A 24,958-nucleotide genomic window follows, 5' to 3' on the forward strand; every position below is an offset into this window, starting at 1 on the left:
TTTGCTTTATGATGCGCCCGTTCGCCGCACCCAGAAAAGGTCTTTCTTATGTTACGCCTATTTGTTTTTCCTCAATAACTCGGCTAATATTGAGAGTTGAGCTTTCAAACAAGACTCAATGGAAAAAGGAGCTTGAGGTGAAGAAGGATTCCATTCATAACTCAAAATGTCCAATTTTGATGATACGCCCCTTCGTCGTGAGGGCGACGATTTGAGTACCTCTAGAAAAACGAGGGGAACAAACAAATGCTGCATACCCATAATTAAATGAGAAAGAAAACTAAAAGTACTAAAAGTTTTATTCTGAGTGAAGAAGAATATAGATTTGTAGGTAAAAATGTCTTACACTTTTATGTATAAAATGCCCGAGAAGATTCAAGTATCAAGAGGAAAAATGAGCACTTAAACTAAGATCACATTCACTACATATGTCTAAAAACTCCAAGAGATAATCACATTGTCTTTAAAATCAGTCTTATCAACAAACACGAATAAACCCTGAAACAAAACCAAACCATTAATATTATTATAGAAGGCATTATTGATACACAGGTATGTTAAAACTCACGGCACAGCTGATAGATTTTTGTAAGGCTGCATCCAAAAAAGTGAAGCTTGGAGGATGTTCCTAGGTCCTTGGAAATGATTTTTTGTTGAACCAAAAATTTTGGGGGTCTACCATTTCTACCAATTCAAGACTGAAACCACGGCATCTCTTCTAATGTATTTTGATCTCTCTCGTTACATGGAGAGTTTGACTATGTATAGAGGTATATGCCTAACGTTGATATCCCCTCTACTACGGCTTGAACTTAAAAAGCATTCTCTGAACTTGGGAATTGATTTTAGAGAAAACCAGTGGCACCACAGTGTTTCTCGTGAAATTTTTTAAGGGAAGGAGAACGAAATCGCACATCCCTGACACATGCAGGAATTTCATCCCTTCATTATGGCATTGTAGTATTATACTGTAGGGTTGAACATAAGCCTAAAATTTTCCTACATTTTCCTCATTTTGCGATTTCCACACGGAAAAGATGGATTGTTAATTAAACAATCATATTGTTAATTAAACAATTACATTGTTAAAAAAAATGACAGCAATGTTTCAAATGTACATTTTACGATAAAAAGTGTTACGGGCAAACCCCCCCTCCCTGGGACGCGCGCGTCTTTCCAGTCGTTTCTTTTTTCTATCAGAGACCCGCGCATCAACCGCAGGAAGGAAAGTGTATTTCTCGAAGTGGGAACTGATGTCTTGGAATTTACTTTGTTTTGAATTTCTTACGGTCATTTTTGACAGTTAAATGGTGAGATTTTGTTCAACAACAGATCTTGTACCCTGACCCACTGTGCGACAAACAATTTGTCCAGAATCTTCCTTCTCCTAACCCGCTGAGCGACAAAAAGCTTGTCCAAAAACATCCTCCCCCTGACCTACTCTGCAACCAACAGATTGTCCAAAAACTTTGACAGGTTCCATAACTTAAAAATTAAGATAGCTAAAGACTTGATCCTGGTCTTATTTGAAAGATCAACTCAATATCTATCGATTAAGACCAAAATCAAAACTTTTGGTCGAATATTTCAAAAGTTACAACACTGTTTGTAAAAAGAATATTTGGACCTCTACCGTTTTTAGCGACTGGAGTTTCTCGCCGAGAACACTCTCTAAATTAATGATCAGTGCGCGGTTCTTTTGCAACTAATCATGGCAAAAGCTAATTGATTTGGCAACACTATGAAGTCGTCGTCGTCCGACTACGGGTATAAAGGTTCAAAGTCCATGGGGGAAGAATGAACCGTCGGTCAGCCATCCCAAGAAAACCTGGGTTTTCGGCAGTTGTTGACAGTTCACAGTGCATGCGTAGTCTATGCTGCAGACAGTGAGTGATTTTGTTTCTTTGTTCGAAATTTTTGATACCATCATGGAAAGAGATAAAGCAGTGGAAAAAGAACAATATTCTGTGATCCGATATTGTGTTCGACGTGGTTTATCAGCTAAGGATACGCTGAATGATATGAAAGGTGTGTACCGGGACGATTCTTTGAGTGGAACCGCGATTTTCTGCTGGCTTTTTCTTGGGGTGACTGACTGGCGCACGGTGGATCGAGGCAATGGGAGTGGTCGGTCATGGAGCGATGCGCTTCTAATTTTACGAGGATAACGAATATTCCTGGTCATTTGATCGATTACATACCTCTTACCTCACTTAATTTTTTGCATAGAATTCATTTTTGATGTTATTTTTGGTGAACAACGTACCTGAAGACCCACTTTTGTGTATTTTGTCGAAAAAACTGTACAGGTGCAAAGTTTAGGCGTCCGTGTTTTACTTCGTAGGACGGAGTTTTTAATTTTTCATGATGGAAGAGGATAAATTATGTAAACTTACAGATAAGTATCACAAATACACAAAAATACCTACCCAGATATTAGCTGCTGCATCAGATATATCATTCCCTTCACAGCAAAGTTAATTTCGAAACTTTGTCATAAGAATATCATTCTTATGCATAAGGATCGATGAAAAGACAAATGAAATACATTTATGAATTCTTTGAAAATATTCAAGATCACATTTACTTTAAATTCATATTTACATTTAGAGGACGGAGCAGGGACTTAGAGTAGGAAAAACACTAGATGGCCAAAAAAAAATGTTACATATCAGTCATCTGCTTCTCCTTATTCTCCTTCTTCATATTCAGTTCCTCATCAATCTCATCCTCATCTTCCGCTCTCAAATCGCATCAAACTTAAAAAACAAGCAACGCAAAAAACCGCAAAAATTCCAAAATTTCCTGGACTTGTAACGTTGATACGTACTCGCAGTGTAATTAGTTTTGCACTGACTGCACTTTGTTTACATCGAAATAGGTGAAAAATTGAAAAATTTGTACCTATTTGAGAGAAGCATCAGTTATCAGAGTTTACCGGTGACCGGTCACACACGATCGCGGAGGCCAACAGATAAAATGGCATCATAGTCAGGGGCCAGGCAAGTGGGGGGGAGGGGGGGTTACCTGCTAAAAAATTTCCTCAAGCCATCTACTGATATATATATATATATATATATTCGCTTTACAACGCACTCTGGCGCTCTACGACACCCAAACGCCACATATGCCTGTCTTCCCAGAGGTTCTCGGGCAACTGACACCGCAACATCTCTTCGTCAACGCCCTGCCGCCAACCCTTTACGGGACGTCCCCGTCGCCTCTTCCCAGGTGGTACCCAATCCAAAACTTGTTTGGGCAACCTCTGCTCCAACATTCTTTGCACATGTCCATACCAGCATAACTGCCTGGACATGACGTCGTGCACGATATCTTTCTCAACCTTCATCACCTGGCGAACATCTACTGATACGTCCCAAAAAAGCTTCCTAAGGGATATAGAAGGATGTTGGAGTAAAAATTTGCCAGATTTTTTTTTTAAGTTCTCCTATAGATATGTAGTTAAGGAAATAATGAAAATATGCAAAACGGGCCAAAGAGCACGTTTTGATGGTAAAACTTGTTTTTCAGTTTCCGATGAACAGGAATCATACCTACCTGGGTCATTTAGCAGTTACGAGAGTTCACTGGTTGCTTGATTTTCGAGATAAAGCTCGCGCGCAATCTCGGAATGCAACAGAAAAAAGGACGTCACAGCCAAAGTGGCGCAAAGTGGCACCCAAATATTGCGGAATGTTACTCTCAGGACTCCTACGAACATGCTTAAACAATGTTTTCCGGCGGATGGGTTGTTAAAAGTATACCTAAACTTTTTTTTTGCTTTTTCATATGAGCACAATAGCGCAAACATGATGTTGAAAAAATGGGCCGAATACAAAAAATTACCAGTGCAATGTGTTTTCCAGACTCTGAAGAATTAGAATCAATCAATGAAACTAGCATTAATTTAAATAGAAGCAAGTTAAATGGAATAAAGAGACTCGGACGATTTTTCGCTAAAATGAGAAGTTATGCAGAGCCTCTCTTTGATGCCTTCTGTCACAAAAATGAACATGTTTCGTTCCAAATCAATGTCAGATCCTTAAAATATAACTCTTAAGGAACACTTTTGTCCCTTAAAAATGCGATTTGCCCGAATCGCCCATGACCAACTTGTACCATTGACTCGATCCACCGTACGACGGTTCATTCTTTCTCCATGGACTTAGAACCTTTACACCCGTAGTCGGACGACGACGACTTGACAGTGTTGCCAAATCAATTAGCTTTTGCCATGATTAGTTGCAAAAGAACCATGCACTGATCATTAAATTAGAGAATGTTCTCGGCAAGAGAAAATGGTCACCAAAAACGGTAGGGGGTCCAGATATTTTTTTAAAAAACAGTGTTGTAACTTTTGAAATATTTTACTGAAAGTTTTGATTTTGGTCTCAATCGATAGAAATTGAGTTGATCTTTCAAATAAAACCAAGATCAAGCCGCTAGCTATCTTAATTTTTGAGTTATGGAACCAGTCCCAGTACTTTTTGGACAGCCTTTGTAGCAAAATTCTTGCACTATTTCCTCGAGGAATCCTCTATGGGTGCTCATTGCCTATTTCTAATTCCGAACCCAAGAGATGAGTCAAGGATTATTTGAAAGTGTTTAAAGTTATTGATTTGTGCATGTTTGTAAACTAATCCTCGCAGAGTCTACTTAAAACATAAGTTGATGGGTGAAAACTGAAAAGAAATACACAGGATATTCCCATTAGTTTATTTTTGAGCTCTTTCCCTGGATCCGGTCGAAAAAATCTGAAAATATTCCGTTAAAATCCATTGATTTTGTTGACCAAATATGAAGCCTTACGAAATAAATGTCAAATGTACTGCATTTTGCTATTTGGAGCTATAAATTCTGGCTCATCTGATAAAACACTTTTGTGCATGGGGAAAGTAATGGCACATACGTTGTTTTTAAACCGGGCCGGAATTTATAGTTCCTAATTGCTAAATGTAGTCCAATTACTAGTCTAACTTCTTACCTGAAATTCAGCTTTGTATTCAAAATTGCACTTCTGTCCATTGTTGGTAACATTTTTCACATGAGAGGTAACACCAAGGACTAGCACTAAATTTACAGGCATTGGAACGTCATAACCCCAGTGCTTTGCTTTACTGGATAAGCAGTTATTGGCAACAGCAAAGGATATCTGGTTATAGTGGCTCCATTCATAAGAGTCTGATTAAAACAGAGAAGATGTAGTTCATAAATATTTTCTACAGAAATCATATTGAAAATTCCGAGTAATCTAGGTTCTCTGAGAGTGATTGGCTTCATTCATGCAACAGACAAAACCGAAGATTCTCAAACCAAGGTTTTAAGCCCAGTTGCGTTTACACGAGCAATGAAATCTGGGTTAGAAGAAGCCTACCTCTCTTCAACTTAGCCTACTTCAGCCCATTTTAATGCAATTTTATTATCCAGAGTCAAAGAAGTTTCGTCACTATACATTGAAGAGGTTCTGACAGCTTAAAAGTATAATAATAATGCTCTCAACCGCTAGTTTCATTCAGACTCTAGTCCGCATTATAAGTATTCACTGGAGACCATACTTGAAAAAATTAACTTCAAATTGTACTAGGATCTCTCAATCCAAACTGATAAGGCCATTATGAAACGATGACCCTGGTGGTATAGTTTACCTCGGGCAACCCACTAAAAAGGAACCATCTCTCTAAGGTAAGAAGATAGCTGAATTGATAAAAATGATTTCTTTTATTGTAAATTTGCAAAACAAAGGTTAAAAAATGCGTCACCTTAGGCAACTATTTACAAAATTTAAGTACTTCATTACTACAGGGCACAGTGGTTTTTAGTGGCAAAAACCCCATTTTCCCAAGAACATTTTTTATCATAAAAAGTCTTATAGTCCTACTGCTAAGGGTTCACATTAACATAAGTCAAGGGTATTTTTTACTGTAATTCATTTTTAAGATTGCTACAGCCTGCTAAAATCAGAATTATCATCCTGTATTCCTTAAAATAGGCATTTTTCCGCTAAATTCAGCTGATGCTACATAATTCTAAATCAATTTTTTAGAGTAACGGCTGCTTTGATACCTGTCATCTCTAGTTCCTATGGTTTTGATTTTTTGGGGTACTTAAAAAAAATAAGAGAAAAATTCTTGAATGACGGGGATAAAACTGGATGTTCTTCAAATTTAAAAATCATTACAGAATTACTGACGCAAGGAGACTTTTAAAAAAACTGTCAAGGGATGTTAAAAGAATACAGGCATTGTCAGAGAGTCGAAGGTACATAGTAACTGCCCTGAGAATATTTAAACCACATTTCGAAGTAGGGGTTGAAACATACCAAGGGCGCGAAGAAAACGCAGTTTTTGAGACAGTTCATACGCTGCATCCCTGTGGCCGGTTTCAATAGGTACTTTCTTTAAAAAAATGATTAAGCATAATACAGGCATTTTTTGAGAATTAGAGATGTTTGCTGACTGTCGTGAACAAGTTCTACTCTATTTTACTCTTTTTATAAATTACAGGGGTTGAAACATCACCACGAATCATTCATTGAACTTCGAAAGCTATGAAGAATTATCGGTGTAAGAAGAGATTTGAAAATCTTGTAAAATAGTTACAATTTTTTCGGGGAGTCGAAGGTACCCTCTTTAAGTCTTCTACAAAATTACAGAGATTAAGGTATAAAATGACTCGGAAAGAAACACAGTTTTTTATGGTTCTCGCGCATCCCCGTCCCGCCGCGCAGGTATGTCTTATGCTTATGCTATGGGTCAGCCAGCAGCCAGGGTCGGCCTATCTTCTTTTCATCAGCCTTGTCTTCAAAAATTTATTGTACCTATATTCGGCTGTCATAAAGTATGTTTTGTTCTTAATACAAACAACAATAACAACACCAACATCAACGATAATATAAAAAAAAAACAAAAAAAAAAACAAAAGCACAACATTTCACAAGCACCGAAAGATGGGTTTTTAAGAATTTGTAATGCATTTAATCTTTGTGTTTTTTCTATAAGTTTAAAATGTATCAAAGGTGAATAACAGGTTTAGGGTCACATATATTACTTTACAGTAAGTATAAAATTGAAAAGTTTAGTCTTTTTTGGTCACAGAAAACTTCATAATACCGCTAAGTTTTCATTTTTGAATTCACCCTCGTATTGCCTGCTGTAACAGCGGGATTTATTATCAACGCTGCCCCCCTCCTCCCCCCTGTCAAGAACTTATCCTATTTTTAATTTTTTGTCATAATATTTGTCTAATGCAGGTATTTAAAGATACACAACGGTTCATATTCATATTTGTTAATTTTACTCATGGTTATGAGGTTTTCGCCACTTTCCCCATAAGAAGGAACCACTGTGCAGGGTACCTTGCGAAAGTTGTACTTAAGGATTTGAAAAATCTACTCGGCACAAATGAAAAACTTTTAAAAACTCTGCTAATAGGTTCCTTACATGGGCTAATAAATCAATGCCCCAAAGCTTTTTCTTGAATATATACTGAATTGAGAGAATTTGATCAAATCATTATGGATGACTTACTTGTTCCATTCACAACATCGTTACAGGCCAACTTTTCTCAGCTCTTAGCATTGTCTCGGAGAATATTACAGTATATCCATGCGTACTTTATTACTAACATCGTCAACGTCGTTTACACGTTGAATCTCCAACATTATCAGGAGAAAATTACCCTTTTAGGGCACAGGAATTTATTACATGAGAAGGTAGAAGTGTTGTGCAAGTTATTTTCCCAGCATCCATCGCTAGTAGTCTCTTGCGCCACCTCATCATTGTGATTCATTGATGTACACGCATATAAAAGTTCTGTTATAATAAGAGCATGAAGTTATCATAATGGTTTCTCTGATGTATTGGCACAAATGCTTGGGTACAAAAAGCTTCTCCAGTTCCTTCCATTCGATGTACAGAATGACTCTTCTTGGAGCAATATCTTAGAACTAGTTTCATGTAATGATGATGTATGAACTGAAGACAATGTTCACGAAATATGATCAAGAAACTAATTAGCCATGTAAAACGCAATAAACCAGTCTCTGGTTAAAGTTAGTTGATTAAGTGTTCCAATCTACAAGTTCCATGTGCAAAGTATTTTTTTATGCAACAGTTAGAACTGCTATGGAAACTATTATCCAAAACTTTACCACTTCGCAAAAGGGTTTGGAGTTTAGATCAAACAGAACTGATTTTTGCTTAATCAAATAATTTGAAAACTAGTAAATAATCACACAAAAAAACAGCGACTACTTAACTAAATCTGGATCAAAATCTAGATAGTTGAGTATCTGGGTCCGTTGCACCATTTTTTTTATTGCTTTAATCGAAAGAACTAAGGCTCCTAATGTCACAGGAATTTTCTCGGAGGTTTTGGCTCACCAGTAACCCCCAAAAAATCAACTTAAAAACGCCTCAAAATTCGAATTTTTAAAACGGTCACTAAAACGCGGTAACGGATCCGGTACCCTAGTTACGTCACATCGCATGACAAACATGGTCTTTTCATCACTTACGACGCATTTTCCCATAAGGAACTGGCAGCCGCCTTTCAAATGCAAATATCGAGTCAATCGATGATTTTTGGAACAAAATGGAATTCAGAAATGGATTCTTTGGACGTTTAAATGGTTAAAACCTTCATTACATAAATAGGAACAGACAGGATAAACCCTATTTTTAAGGAAGACTGTAGTCAATGGGCGATTGTTTACATCTGCCACAGTGATAAAAGACATGGACTTTACCTCAATATTTAGCCATTTTCATGAGTTTTTACTCATTTGTCACTATTTGAAGGTTAATTTATTTTGTAAATCAATTGTTTAGTGCTTTAGGATCATGTTACAAGCTGTGAAGACACACATTGTTACTTTTTAATTCAGAACACACTCCGGCATGAAACCTGGATGTAGCGAGTCAGTTGATATTTCTAAATATTTCACTCTTCAATGTTTCACTTAAAACACCAAACTAATGGTATCAATCATTGATGATAAACAAAACTTGACAATACTGATGAGATGAGGAGACCGGTATGTTTCAGATGGAGGCAAGGAAAGTAGACGAAGGATCCTTCTTCGGTTACCAGACACGGTGCGTCGGAACAAGTTTAAATTTAATGACAAGTCACGAGCAAAAACTCTTCAGGTTCTTGAAGTAGAGTGTCTACTGAGTCATTTAAGCCAAAAAGAAAAAAATTCTGTCGAGCTCCTGGAAAGTAAAGTTGATTTAAAGGTATTTTTGATCTAAAATAGCCAAATTACCCATAGCAAGGCCCGTCATATTATTTAAATTTTTTTTCTTCCTGGATATAGTGCCCAAGTTTCTTAAACATGCATATTTTAAGCCTTCGATTACTTAAACTACCAATTTTAACCATATGGAGAATTTTGGGGCCTAAAATGAGCCCTCAGAGCCAAAAATTTTATACATTTTCGAAAACTTCGGATTTTCAAGGGGATGTTTTTTTTTTAACATTGTTTTTTCTACAGTCGTCAATGAGTAATTCCGAGGGGCATTTCCGATTACATAATTGACATTTTGACTGTTCAGGTGAAGGGGGAGGGGGGCATCAGGCTTTGCTTTGCCTTTCTCACAGTTTCTGAAAACGCTTGAAAATTCCCTCTTACGTTGGAAGTCCGAAATATCCCTTTTTAATTCATTAATTGCTGCTTCTGATATTATGAAATATGCAGCAAGAGTTAAAATACATTGCACATGGACCTTGTAGACTGGAACACTTAGTCAACTAACTTTAACCAGAGACTGGTTTATTGCGTTTTACATGGCTAATTAGTTTCTTGATCATATTTCGTGAACATTGTCTTCAGTTCATACATCATCATTACATGAAACTAGTTCTAAGATATTGCTCCAAGAAGAGTCATTCTGTACATCGAATGGAAGGAACTGGAGAAGCTTTTTGTACCCAAGCATTTGTGCCAATACATCAGAGAAACCATTATGATAACTTCATGCTCTTATTATAACAGAACTTTTATATGCGTGTACATCAATGAATCACAATGATGAGGTGGCACAAGAGACTACTAGCGATGGATGCTGGGAAAATAACTTGCACAACACTTCTACCTTCTCATGTAATAAATTCCTGTGCCCTAAAAGGGTAATTTTCTCCTGATAATGTTGGAGATTCAACGTGTAAACGACGTTGACGATGTTAGTAATAAAGTACGCATGGATATACTGTAATATTCTCCGAGACAATGCTAAGAGCTGAGAAAAGTTGGCCTGTAACGATGTTGTGAATGGAACAAGTAAGTCATCCATAATGATTTGATCAAATTCTCTCAATTCAGTATATATTCAAGAAAAAGCTTTGGGGCATTGATTTATTAGCCCATGTAAGGAACCTATTAGCAGAGTTTTTAAAAGTTTTTCATTTGTGCCGAGTAGATTTTTCAAATCCTTAAGTACAACTTTCGCAAGGTACCCTGCACAGTGGTTCCTTCTTATGGGGAAAGTGGCGAAAACCTCATAACCATGAGTAAAATTAACAAATATGAATATGAACCGTTGTGTATCTTTAAATACCTGCATTAGACAAATATTATGACAAAAAATTAAAAATAGGATAAGTTCTTGACAGGGGGGAGGAGGGGGGCAGCGTTGATAATAAATCCCGCTGTTACAGCAGGCAATACGAGGGTGAATTCAAAAATGAAAACTTAGCGGTATTATGAAGTTTTCTGTGACCAAAAAAGACTAAACTTTTCAATTTTATACTTACTGTAAAGTAATATATGTGACCCTAAACCTGTTATTCACCTTTGATACATTTTAAACTTATAGAAAAAACACAAAGATTAAATGCATTACAAATTCTTAAAAACCCATCTTTCGGTGCTTGTGAAATGTTGTGCTTTTGTTTTTTTTTTGTTTTTTTTTTATATTATCGTTGATGTTGGTGTTGTTATTGTTGTTTGTATTAAGAACAAAACATACTTTATGACAGCCGAATATAGGTACAATAAATTTTTGAAGACAAGGCTGATGAAAAGAAGATAGGCCGACCCTGGCTGCTGGCTGACCCCGGGAGCAGTTGCGCTCAGTCGCTTTTCACAGCCCGGGCCAATTCAGAGACAGTATTGCTGCTGCTATTTCTTTTATTTTATTGTGTGCTCCTAAATAAGGCTGACTTCCCAAAGGCTAATCGAAATGTGGAGTGGGGGGGGGGGGGAGTTCGTAACCAGAACCCCAGTCACTCAGGTCTTAAAAAGTGTTACTGTTTCCTACGTGGATTGAAAAGGAACTAATCACGGACATAGGGTTGGGTGATATTTGGAAATTTCAGGATTTTTAATGAAGTTTAAAAGCTTATACGAGGGGGGGCCCGAAAAAAACGGAATTTTGCTGTAACTTGGCAACGGTGGAAAATATCTGGGTTCAACCGCTAGAAGGTGTAACTAGGAGCTATGAAGAGTCAATAGGCCGAACTCGATGTCGTAACACATTTTGTTTCGTTATGGCGAGCCCTCGCGTGAGGGATGTTCACTGAGCTCGTCATTTTTGAGGATAGGTGACTGTCATAGGCTGTGTGCGGCTAAACTTTGTCAATTCTTGGAGTGAAACTTGCAGGGAACATGCTTTACCTATGACATGAGTGCACAAAGGTTTTTCTTCGTTTTAAAATGTGATTTATATTGTTCGAATGTTGACGGAACGCCAGGCGGCCGTCACCGGCTAGAGCGGAAAATGGGGGATCAATTCGGCAACAACGCGGTTTTTGCCCAAATTTTTCATAGCAATGTTCTGAATATTTCTGTATTACATTCATGTGATATCTGCTAGTTGATTAAATGATATTTAACCATCGTCATTTACAAAAACGCGATTTTTTTATATTTTCATTGGTTCTGGTTGATGGCGATGGCGGTTTAGAGCTATACAGGGGTTTGGGGCGATACAGACGATTTTGAAACCCAAAAACCGTACTTACACTGAAATCTTTGATGAGTCTTTTCCTTCAAAAGTAGCACTTTAGAAGGTTAACAGAGGAAGCCGTATTTTTATCGAGTAAGAGAGAAAAATTTGAGCGCTAAGTGTTGTTACTAAAATTGACCCATCTTCAAAAACAACAAAGTCGCCTAACACCCCTAAAGCCAAGTCTCGCCAAGATGAAAGAAAATGTGCTATGATGTTAAAATTTGGCCTGGTGACTCTCCATAGCTCCTAGATACACCTCCTAGCAGTGGAACCCGAATATTTTCCATTGTTGCCAATTTACAGCAAAATTCTGTTTTTTTTTGGGTCGTAAGTCGTACATTTTTGGAATTTTTGATCTCATAAGACGGATTTGACAAGTTTACATTTTTTTTATTTGTGTTATTCACGAGCCCCGTGTGGAGTCCCGAAAATTTAAAAGAATAGACTTGACTCATTCCCTCAGCGACAAGGGTGGGAACTCAACAAGTATGCAAAAAAAAATAAACCTACGAAAAACAAACTCCTGTGAAGCTTCATGACTGCGCACTTGTTAGAAACAACTGTTCTCAAAGCATCAACAATGATAGGCATTTTACCGCATCCATCAAGGATTGCTATAAACAGGATTCAAAAAGTCTTTGAGCTCGATGTTTTGTTTTTCAGTAAGTCTTAGTGATATTTTGAAAAATACTTCCATGTCTCAGATCAAAAGTATTCTTTTTCCTGAAAACTATACTACCAAGAGGGTCAAACTATCTAAGTTTCTACGATGCCAGTAGTACTTCCTAAGGCTTTAAAAAATTAGCGTATTGCTAAAATTAATATGTGAGGATTATCAATTTTATCGCTTTCAAACTAAAGATAATTAATTAAATTTATAAGTATGTATTTGGTAAACTCAAAGCTTTAAAATCGGCTCAAACCTTTGAGAATTCGAGAAATTCGCAAGGAAACTCAAAATTACTGAGACTACTCATTATCACAGCCCGGCATGCCCTCCTTTCAGTATACTACAGTCTCCCAATTTTGTTCTTCGGAAGAAAGAAATGAGGGCAAGAATTTTTCCAGTCCTCATATTCTTATTTTCAACTTGCCGTATTGGTTTGATTCAGCATTTCCTATCAACCGACCCGCGAAAAGTCAGATTTTGTGGAAAGACCTGCCTCTGCAGCGCGTGATTCCCTATTAACGGGCCATGGACAGAGTGATTCTTTTGCAAAAACACACTTTTGGGTCAATAATATGTGGAACGCATATTACAGTGTACGAATTATTTCAATTTTCTGCGATTTTTGGAAGGCAACCAGAGTGACTTATTTTTTGGAAAAAAGGATTCTTGTACGGTATATGTAAGAGACAAACACGTGCTACAAAGGCATTGAGGCAGTTGAGGCACTCTTTTCCTAAAAATTTGATTTCCTCTCCAACCTGTTGGTTTCTGATGTCAAACTTTAGTACCAAATTGAAGCTGAAAATCTGAGAATCAAACAGAATTCAACATTTTTTAATTCATTGCTCTTAGCTTTTGAAGAATAATTAAGGAACTCTGGTCCGATCTGCTATAGTGCGCTGTAAGAGGGACAAGCCGCAATGGTAAACCTGCTCTCTATACAAAATTGGGTTTTCTTGTAAGCCTTTATATCGAGTTTCGACATTTTGGGCTTAAAGTAAAGCTAATGTATGCCGCATACGTGCCTCGTACTTTTTTATCTACATCATTTTAGTTCGGATGATATGAATTAGTGGAATGTACTTTTTCGACGACCGTTGAATTATGTGATTCAATCGCAATTTTGACCAAGATCTTGAATGTTTAAAAAATACTTGCACACCTTGCTGGCCCACCCTGCAAGTTCAATTTCTACCAAAAGAGATGTGTTGGAAGTTTATTAGTTTAGATAAATGTGAATCTGGCATACATTTTCCATTCTCCAAAACATTCGTCAAACCGTTAAAATTCGTTGATATTCGGGTCTAAAATGTCAAAACATGCAATGCAGTAGCAATTAGATAGACTTTGCCTAAACTGCTGGGACTTTGCTCAAGGCGTTTAATTGAAATGGCATAATTCTGGCGACGTGAACAAGAATTTTTAGGGTTTAAGTTTTATGTGAGGAACCCCAATATGCAATGGCTAAAAATTATCCAACACAAACATTTTACTCTCAGACTTTTACAGGCATTTTTACACAAGCGCAGAGAAGAAAAATTTCCCGCTATGAAAGCTGCACTCACGTTATATGAACACACCATCTTCTCCCAGCCCAGAGGCCAAAAGTTCTAGATGTCACACCCATCGTTCTATCCACTGAACCTGGATCAATCGAAGTTACCGCTCCAGCACCCGAAACTTTTGGTCTCTGAGCCCGGAACGGACGGAATGTCTTTTGAGGCCATATCTTTTTTCTATGCAGTTTTCTCTTTAATTTTTTTTATTTTTATGTTTATATGAATTAATTTGCTCCACATATATTTGCTTTAAGTGGCGAGCGAAAATGCATCATGGATGTGGCTTTTGAGGGGTTGAAATGGGTCTAGTCCTCCTAAAATTAGAAGTATTATTAGAAAAGAAAGAATAAAAAATAGGATGCTATCTACCCCCCCCCCCCCCAAAAAAGAAAATTCCGGAGAAGCAAATAGCCCCTGGATCGATAAATTTGCTTGCTGTATTGCACTATGTGTCAGCAAACAGAAAAAGTTTGAGATGTTCTTCAGGGATTTTGGATGGAGTAAGACATATATACTTATATACACCCGGATTCGAGTTTTCAAATGGCACAATGTTTCGCGATAATAGCCCTTAGACGAAGAACGACTTAATTGGCCCGAAAAGACAATAAAATATGAACAACTTAAAATGACAACAAATAAAAATAGTCCAGGAAACGAAGTATTTTCATGGCCGAAAACGAACATGCGGCTGGATTTAGACCCAGTCGATTCTTCATATGAAAAGGAGTTTTTAGCCAAAAGTCCCCATGAATCCCCTTGGGGAACTGCGCACAGTGGTCCGATGAAGTTGAAAATTGGACATGTTTTCAAAAATTCACCACGATGCGAGAAATGGACCTAGAGAGTTCATTTTTTTTGAAACTGTAGGTAATTAAGTCTACTTTTCGAATAAACTTTAGTTTTGAATGTTAAAGTAATTTAAATGTGAGTAAAATGGAAAGAAATTGAAAATTGAGAATTATTGACCGGCATTTTCTGTATTTACGTCCTTATGAAGACCCGGATCGAAAAATACCCTTCAGTAAAAGTTGTAGATCGTTCTTTTAGCGTTGATTTGGTATATAACATCATAGGTTTATCTTACGACATACATGTCTTACGACCAAAATCAATCATTTTCATTATAAAGGCTCTTTCCTAAAGCGCCATAGTTGCCAGTTTTCGCTTTATTATTTAACTGCTCACTAATTTGTTCTGGCAACGATTCAAGTGATACTTACGGCTTTTGGACTACATTTTAAAACTCCACCCCTTGTAAAGCAACAGTGCAACTACTTTTCAATCCCTATTAGAGTCAATTATCTGCCCTGATCCCCCCCCCCCCCCAATTTTCCAGAAAGTGACAGAGAAAGTGTGAAAACTGGCGACTTTATTTTTCTATTCAATGTTATTTTTTTTCTTGAAGTGGGAGGCTCATGTAAGACTTGACTCGACTCTCCTCTCCCTTCGTAAGACCCCGTGAGCCAAACTTAGACCAACCCCCCAACCCTTTTTGAGTAGCTTACGCAAGGTTTTTATTGTAGGGTAATGTTTCAGACTTGCACTCTTCAGTTGTGTACAAATTGACTTCTTTTTTTTTCATTTTATTTCATGCGTTTTCTATAAAGAGTTATTTAACTCAATAAGCGACTTAGTCACTCACAGACTTCATCTCTGGGCCCACCTCAATACCGCGCAAGGCTCGATGAGGTGATTCCATTTCAAAATTTCAGGAAGTGACTGGTCCCTTTAAAGCCTTGGGCTCGCCCTCAGTGCGGCCCTTCATTTAGCCCTTCAGTAGCGCAGACTTCATCTCTGGGCCCACCCCACCTCAATACCGTGCAAGGCTCGATGAGGTGATTCCATTTCAAAATTTCAGCACGATCTCGTGAGCCAAACTTAGACCTTACCCCTCCCCGCTTGAGAAACTTACGGTGATACTTAAACGGTTTCCTAATTCGGTCCAACAATCATTGAAAGTACCTACAATGAAAAATACAATTTACCATAAGTTTTAATAGTTCGTTTTTGCGTGTTGATTCAGCGTATCGTATACCTACTTTGACCGTAGGATGGATTCATTTTGGTAAAATGGGAAGCTAATGGTGACGAGAAGCTTTTTTATGTCGGTCGTATAGCAAACCGATTGATTACATGAATGACATGGACACGAAGGCGATAATGCATTTTTCTTGCGTTGTCGATGCTTAGAATTTGCTGCAAAAAAAGTGCGCGACGGAACGGGCCTTAAAAAAGAAGACAGTGGTTTTGTCCATCCGACGGACAAATAGCACAGACCATAACACAATATTCCATTTTTATCCGTTTTTCTTAGTGAATTGGTAAGCACGTGAAAATTGGGACTTAAAATTTTAGACTCTTTTCATGGTAGATAAGGAGGTTGCAATAATTATTTCATCTAGGGATATTTTCGTAGCTCCGAGGAGAGCCAAGCAGGGTCAAAGGATTTAGTTCTTATCGATTTTTCTTAAAGAAAATTTCGCATATTTCTTTTCTTTGGGGGGGGGGGGGGGCTAAAAAATTGGGCCTCCAATTTTTAGAGACCATATTATAGAAGATTGAAATGATGGTAATCGTCTTGTACCACTTCAAAGGCAATAGCAAGAGGTAAGAGAAAATCGCTAAAAATTCGCTGTTAATGTGTTTATTAACCTTTCTGTTGCCTCTTAGATGGTACCAAACGCGCGACCACTGCCAGATAATTTTAAAAGCTTCTTTTTCAACTTTGAAAATTCTTTGAAAATTGAAGGCCCAATGTTCGCCTAGTTACCAAATTATTAAAAATATTTGATGAAAATCACTGCAAAGTCGTTTTGCGACCTTGATATTGGTACTAACCTGCCCATTCATATACTCACTCCAGCCTCTTAATGTCTTTTAAATAGGCTTTTTAGAAATAACAAAACTCTCATTTTTTCATGCTTACCAAGCCGGGTTGAGAATTAGTAGAAAGTAAAAATGAAGAGACTTAAGCCCTATCGAGCGATTCAGCTGAACTATATGCTTACACATGGAACAAGAAACCAGGCATCTAGGAAACCAAAATTAGCACTTGATTTATTATGAAAATGTTTCCCCAAAAACTGGTAGCAGATTCTCTGCATGTTTGCAAAGTCAATTGAAGTAATCTGTAAAATCGTGGAAATGGCGGTCCCAATTGTGTATCCAGCTTTCCTAGGGCATACGGAGGACAATAGATAAATTTTTATCCAACATTTAATTAGCACGCTTCATTGAAAAACCAGATGCAAGTATCATTTCCAGAAACGAGGAGTAAAGGCGATTTTTATTATGTATAAAAAGTTTGAATAATTTTACAGCAATGGCGTAAATGAAGGGCCGCACTGAGGGCGAGCCCAAGGCTTTAAAGGGACCAGTCACTTCCTGAAATTTTGAAATGGAATCACCTCATCGAGCCTTGCGCGGTATTGAGGTGGGCCCAGAGATGAAGTCTGTGAGTGACTAAGTCGCTTATTGAGTTAAGTAACTCTTTATAGAAAACGCATGAAATAAAATGAAAAAAAAAGAAGTCAATTTGTACACAACTGAAGAGTGCAAGTCTGAAACATTACCCTACAATAAAAACCTTGCGTAAGCTACTCAAAAAGGGGGGGGGGGGTTGGTCTAAGTTTGGCTCACGGGGTCTTACGAAGGGAGAGGAGAGTCGAGTCAAGTCTTACATGAGCCTCCCACTTCAAGAAAAAAAATAACATTGAATAGAAAAATGAAGTCGCCAGTTTTCACACTTTCTCTGTCACTTTCTGGAAAATTGGGGGGGGGGGGGGGATCAGGGCAGATAATTGACTCTAATAGGGATTGAAAAGTAGTTGCACTGTTGCTTTACAAGGGGTGGAGTTTTAAAATGTAGTCCAAAAGCCGTAAGTATCACTTGAATCGTTGCCAGAACAAATTAGTGAGCAGTTAAATAATAAAGCGAAAACTGGCAACTATGGCGCTTTAGGAAAGAGCCTTTATAATGAAAATGATTGATTTTGGTCGTAAGACATGTATGTCGTAAGATAAACCTATGATGTTATATACCAAATCAACGCTAAAAGAACGATCTACAACTTTTACTGAAGGGTATTTTTCGATCCGGGTCTTCATAAGGACGTAAATACAGAAAATGCCGGTCAATAATTCTCAATTTTCAATTTCTTTCCATTTTACTCACATTTAAATTACTTTAACATTCAAAACTAAAGTTTATTCGAAAAGTAGACTTAATTACCTACAGTTTCAAAAAAAATGAACTCTCTAGGTCCATTTCTCGCATCGTAGTGAATTTTTGAAAACATGTCCAATTTTCAACTTCATCGGACCACTGTGCGCAGTTCCCCAAGGGGATTCATGGGGACTTCTGGCTAAAAACTCCTTTTCATATGAAGAATCGATTGGGTCTTAATCCAGCCGTATGTTCGTTTTCGGCCGGAGATGTATCCTATAAGCCTTCGTTTACTGGACTAAAAATACAAATTGAAAAGTAACTCAAATTTACTGAATCTCACCGTTGTTTTTGTGAATCTCACAGTAACAGTGGTGAGGCTTGGTAAATTGGAATTAATTTTTAATTTTCTCTCTTTATTTCCAGTTGAAATTGCACTTGTAATAGCTGTTATTTTTGCCGCCTTAGACTCATTTTAAGTTGTTTATTTTGTATATCCCTTAGATGTATAGATAACAGTATAAAGTACAGTTATAAGCCTCTAATTACTTTCCAGCGGCATGCAACCTTAAAAAATAAATGACATCGGAACCGGAATTAGAAGGATTAAGTATATATGTATGATACTCCTGTATTTATCAATGTCAAGAAGCATGCAAGGACCCAAAACTCATGGGCCCCATGCCTCATTAGAAGCGTGGAATCTGTAGGGCTCATAAGATTTTCTGGACCTTGGTTTACTCCTGGCCTTCATACCGTGAAAAGACAGCGGCATGAAATCAAAATTCAAGACGATGCGCAAAAAGTGGTATGGCATGCGACTTGAGGTGCCAGGTCCCTGGTCAGTGGCCGCAGATCCAGGGTTGCACAGCTTTTGTCCCACTACCCCGAACAGAAGAAAGGATGTGTAATTATGCGTGATCGCCGTGCAACACTCTAACAAAAGAGAGCGCTCTTGGCCTTCTTTAAACACTCGATTTATATGCTCCCCAGGATCGGCTGAAATCAGCCTTGTCCTTCGCTCTGTTTTCTTGCTTCCTAAGAGTTTGCTCGCCGGCAAACTCACGGGGAGTGCGAGCGCCCGAAAAAAGAAACTCCGCTCTTCGGCCCGAGCGAAGAGCGAATAGCTAGTTTGCTCCGCTCTCGGTCCCTGTCTCCTTCCGATCAACGCCGCGTGCGCAGTTTAAAATTTTCCCGACCTTCGCTCCTTTCCGCTCTCATAACTCACAACCAAAACATTTCCCCAGCATACAGTGAAGAGCTAGAGGGGCTACAGAGAGTCAGGAACAACATATCAGATTTCATCGAAATAAAAAAATGGTTTTTTTTTTTTAAATTGGCTCGAACGTGAAAAAATAAGGGGTCTTTTTTGAGCGTTCCGGCGCTTCGGAGGCAATAGCTCGAGCTAACGTTGACAAAACTCTATGATGTTATACATTTTCTGGAAGCTCTCTTCATGTTGAAAACGCTCGTCTAAACCGCTTTTTTCAAAACTTCTTGGTATTCGAGTAACATATTCGCAAAAATTTTGGTGATTCTTAACTTTGACTCCCCGCCACGTTTCTTCAAAATTTTTGGGGGGCTTGAAACTTAGGGAAAAGATGAGGCATTGTTTGATGAATGAATAAGGAAAGTCTCAAAGGTATCGCCCCCGAGCCCTAACTGGCCCGTTTGGCACTTAGTCCTTTTCTTCCTTTCACATCTAGGTGCAGGTGCAATTATCCTTCGAAAACTCCAAAATACTATTGATTACAAAATTGCAAAAACTAATGATTTTTTATTATCTAAGCTTTAATTAATGTACGTGGAGGCTTTACTTTTTTGCTGAGACCGTTTGTTGGATGACCTCATGTACGACCATTGATGACATGCAGAGAAAAAAGAAAAAAAAAATCAATCAAAGGATAGTATACTTACTTAATGAGTCACCATCGTCCCAATAAAGAAAACCTTCTGCTGTACTATTGGAATCAAGGGCAACAAGCAAACCGAATGGAGACAATCGGCTGGAAAGGGATAATTTATAAGGTAATAGGTATAATCTAGATATTTGAAAAAGGAAGCAGAAAAAAAGGAAATGTTAGGAAAAAAAGCAAAAAGTTAAATTATGTATAATTCAATTGGAAAAATCTTTCTGCAGTGAAGTTTCATGAGATCTCAGTCATACAAGCCTCAATTTAGCGTAATTCTAGGAAAATCATTTACAAGCTCTCTGTCAAAGCAGTCTTTAAACTGACTGGTTAATTACTGGGAAATGGTCATTCTGGGTTAGAGTAGTCATGAAGACCAGCTTTTTGAACACCCTGTTTTAACACAGTTTCCATGAGATAGAGGCATTGCTGCTTCAGATCTTCCAAGGAGCTACGGAGTAAATGTACTGGTTGCGGAACCCAAAAGAGGATAAAAATATAATACACATTGGCAGTGAACAAGTTAATACAAGACACTCGTCAAGAATTGGGGTAGTTTCTACAAGTGTCAGAGAGTAACACTCCCAAATGTTTGTCAGAAAATTTTTTAGCCTCAGGAAAATCCTCTTTAGATTTATGACTATTCTTGGTTGAGAGGGCCTGCATTTAAAACTTCACATCACCAATCATGCAGGACATCATCAAGGGAACCAATTAATGGTGTCATCAGGATCTCCGGTGATGCCATCATCAACTACCTGTTGATTCTAGAATTCATTTAGCTATTTTCATTGAAAGGCTCCTAAATTTCCAAGGTTTTTTTCCCCTTAGAGTATATTTGAAAAAGTTAATAGTAAAAAGTAGATACCTTTCAGTTGTTGTATTCCCTGGATACTGAAATGGTATGATTGATTTTGGTTTCACTAGAACTGGAATTATATCCATGGGTGCTGAGAGTGCCACATCACCTCCAACAACTCGTTTAAAAGTTTTCAAATCGTACCAAAATTCACCTGGCAAGTATGCTTGTACGAACGTATCACCCTATGAGATGAAGACGTCAGAGGTTAGCACAGTGGAAAGGTTGTTAATTACAGATCCAATTACTTTTGTTTATCAAACATAAAATCGAAAAGTACATTTCCTTCACTGGAGAATTACTCTTAAAAATTCCAAATAAAATGTTTCTCTACAGTATACACCTCTCTTACCTCATATCTCACTTAATAATGGATTGCATTTTGCAAAAAGGAACCACTAGCATTGCAATGTTGCTAAGATTGTGCAACTTCTTTTGTCTTGGAGGAAAAACACGATTATCCATTAATAGTTTCTATTTTACTCGCTAAAGACTGTAAATTTAAGACAAAAATTACCATCTAAATTTCATAGTTTTTCACGATTTCCGCAATTTTATTGCAAAAGATGAAGTTGCACAATCTTGGCATCATTGCAATGCTAGTGGTTCCTTTTTGCAAAATGCAATCATAATAATACCTGCAATTGGTAATGTTAATCGTAACCTGGCTATAGAAAGGAGGGGTACTGATAAGGGCCATTTTTGCCCCCCCCCCTCCCTAGACTCTGGAAATTTATGTGGGTTTTCCAAGTTGACTCGATGTAATTTACGGAAATGATCATGATTTGGTCCATAGGCCACTGGATACATGTTTAACAGTTGCCTGACTTATTCTGAACTTATGTCTACGGGCGCATTTTAGCGAAAATGCGTGTTTTTCTATCACTCTGAGGCTTTATTGACACCTAGCGCGTCGTCTAACTAAAGTGAGCTTATGATATGTTATTAAGGAGGCCTTAGAACATATTCTAACCATAGTTTGGTTTTAGTTAGATGATGCGCTCATAGTTAAAAAAAACTTTTTCAAAAGTTGACTTTAAAGGGACATCCGTAAAAATCCTAGAGAATTACGTTGTTAACGTTATTTTTGGCTACAATTAAAGAAAATCTCCTTGTAAGAGTTTAACAAGGCTTAATACCTGCCCTCAATAATATACGTAGCATGCCTACAGTTGGAGAAGCGTGTTTCCCTAGGATTTTTGCGGATGTCCCTTAAAAGTCGACTTTTGAAAAAGTTTTTTATAACTATGACTATTTTTACTATTTTTTACTATTTTTTTTTTCTAACTAACTAAGACCAAACCAGGGTTAAAATGTGTCCTAAAGCCTCCTTGATAACATATCTAAAGCTCATTTTATTTCGACAATGTGCTCCCAGTCAAAAAAGCATTGGAGTGACAGAAAAACAGGCATTTTCGCTAACATGCGCCTGTAGACATATGTTCGGGAAACGTTTAACACGTATCCAGTGGCCTAAGGACCAAATCATGATTATTCCCGTAAACTATATTGAGTCAACTTGGAAAACCCGCATAAATTTCCAGATTCTAGGGGGGCCAAAAAAGGCCCGCTGGGGAGGGGCGGGATCCAAAAAAGGCCCTTATCGGTACCCCTCCTTTCACAGTGGATCAGTTAAGCTTGGGAGGAATTGGCCTAAAAATAGTTGGTTTCCAGTTTTCGACGAAGGAAAATTGATACCCATTGTAAAGTTGCACAAAAAATTGTCCCTGTGCAGAGATAACGCTTTCTTTGGTGAGATTCTTCATAACATGTTTCAGTCATCATATTTGTTACTACCATCTGAATTTGAACTTACGCTTCATAGGTGTACAATGGCAGCAGTGACCTTTTTACTGTTGGACAGCCTGGGTTGGTGTTAACGAGTATTTGTTGGCAACTCCGCCTCTGAAGGCAAATCTATCATAGCGTCAGCCACCTAGTGCCATGTTGTGTGATTGTCTGTGATTTTATATTTCATATTATTCACATAATATGAAACGAGAGTCAATAAAATAAATGCTACTTTAGCCACAAGTATCATTGTTCACCCACGACCCAACATTAACTACTACTATGCTACCATTTAAATTGATGTTGGCATCTCATTCGAGGTTAGGTTGATTCTGTGGTGTTGTAAGGTAACAGCACCAGTATCCGGAAATTCGCTCAGTTTTTCGTAAAAAATAAGCGGTAGGTACATCAGTGCAAAAAGGGCATCAGGTTTTCACAAATTACACTCAGAGGGCGTCACCTTACAATAAGTGTGATGGTCGTGCGCTCCTTCTATTATCTGTACCATGCTTCTATAGTGACGATAATAGAAGGAGCGCACGACCATCACACTTATTGCAAGGTGGCGTCCTCTGAGTGTAATTTGTGAAAACCTGATTCCCTTTTTGCACTGATGTACCTACCGCTTATTTTTTACGAAAAACTGAGCGAATTTCTGGATACTGGTACCATTCCGGGTACAGGTGCTGTTACCTTAATAACTTAAGTTTCGGTTGTACTGTGCACTGATAATGAACTAATAAAACTGGAGAAGCATTCTGAAAGAAATCACTAGTAAAAATTGCACGGCCTAACCTCCTGATGATTGCCAACAAACACAGAAGCCAGCGTGTATTCGTCCACTACGGATTCCACCACCTTTTTGGATGTGACGCGTTAACTCAAGGGCAACGAGCTTAAACCTTTTTTTCCACCACCTTAATTTTTGCGTATTCAAGGAAACTTTTCTCCCAATTGCTTTTATCAAAAATAGTTTGGAAATAAACAGTAAGCTTGGTTACTTTGATGACCCAATAAAAGGGTATGACTGAACTGACCTATTCCTCTCAACCTGGCGCTGAATTTGAATTTCCAATTTATTAGCAATTTTTAGAGACATTAAATTTTCTTTCAGTTGAACTGTATACATAGAACACCTCTTACCTCTTTCAGTACAGGAACAATAAGTAAAGCAGACCCCCACATGAATTGAGTCGAAATGTTGTAAGTTCTTGTATCCTCCGGATACCTGTAAGAATAAAGATTTTTCAAACCATTATCAGAGCAAATACATAAGACTGTTTTCAAATATTTGTCTTTAAAATAGGTTCCGTTAGAAAAACCACAGCATGTAGATCAACTTTTTATAATTTCCATTTATTAGCGGCAATCTACCCTCATACTCTACAAAGAGCAAATACCACCACAGAATCTGATGCTTCTGGTTGCATATTTTCCATAATTGACGGTAAGAAATGACCCAGAGTTTTATGAATAAATGATGCAGTCATGTTTCAAGAAGATTGTAATGAACAAGTGCTAGTACTGAGCTGGTTCAAAGAGTAAGTATTCCTATGCGGTGCGTTTATGCTTTTCACCAATTTTGAATAGTTTGGAAGAGTAGTAAGGTGTAAAAAAACTTGAATATTTGTTACTAAAATTTTATTATAAGACTGTACTTTATATTAGAAGAAAATTGGTTGAACTACATCAAGTACTTGATGTGTTCTAAAAACTACCGTCCAACTACGAGAGGAAAAGTTTTTAGAAGGTTCTTTGAGACTTTCATCTAATTTTTACAACAAAACACAGGCAACTTTTTTATCTTGCAAACTTTGATAAATATGCTACTCTCATTGATCCATACAATGCTCTTAGCGATGACTCAGCTCATGATTTTTTCCTTAGAAAATCTCATTCAAATTAACTGAGAGGGTTAAAAAGGCTTTCGCCCTCAGAACACAGAAACACAGAACAGGGGGCTCAGTGACTCCCAGTAGATTTTGATTAAAATTTAATAATAATTGACATTAAGTTTATTATTAGCACAAAGCCAAAAAATTAGCTCTTTCTA

The 24,958-nt window shown here is 37.7% G+C and overlaps 1 protein-coding gene across 4 annotated transcripts in view; it reads right to left on the reverse strand.

Moving 5' to 3' along the window:
* Positions 1 to 281: 281 nt before the first annotated feature.
* LOC109033364 (lysosomal alpha-glucosidase) overlaps positions 282 to 24,958 on the reverse strand; it is a 115,975-nt gene continuing 91,298 nt past the window's right edge. Inside the window, exons 13-17 of one of the 4 annotated variants that reach the window (XM_072305076.1) lie at positions 24,049 to 24,133; positions 21,124 to 21,299; positions 20,263 to 20,387; positions 4,985 to 5,181; positions 282 to 498 (exon numbers count right to left, since the gene is read on the reverse strand). In XM_072305076.1, the coding sequence (XP_072161177.1) occupies positions 433 to 498; positions 4,985 to 5,181; positions 20,263 to 20,387; positions 21,124 to 21,299; positions 24,049 to 24,133 (649 nt within the window). In that variant the 3' untranslated portion in view covers positions 282 to 432. Of the gene's footprint in view, positions 499 to 4,984; positions 5,182 to 19,000; positions 19,228 to 20,262; positions 20,388 to 21,123; positions 21,300 to 24,048; positions 24,134 to 24,958 lie in introns of those variants that run through there. The other 3 variants (XM_072305080.1, XM_072305086.1, XM_072305083.1) reach the window with 3 other exon arrangements.

This window comes from Bemisia tabaci, chromosome 1 (genome assembly GCF_918797505.1).
Source record: "Bemisia tabaci chromosome 1, PGI_BMITA_v3".
NCBI lineage: Eukaryota > Metazoa > Arthropoda > Insecta > Hemiptera > Aleyrodidae > Bemisia > Bemisia tabaci.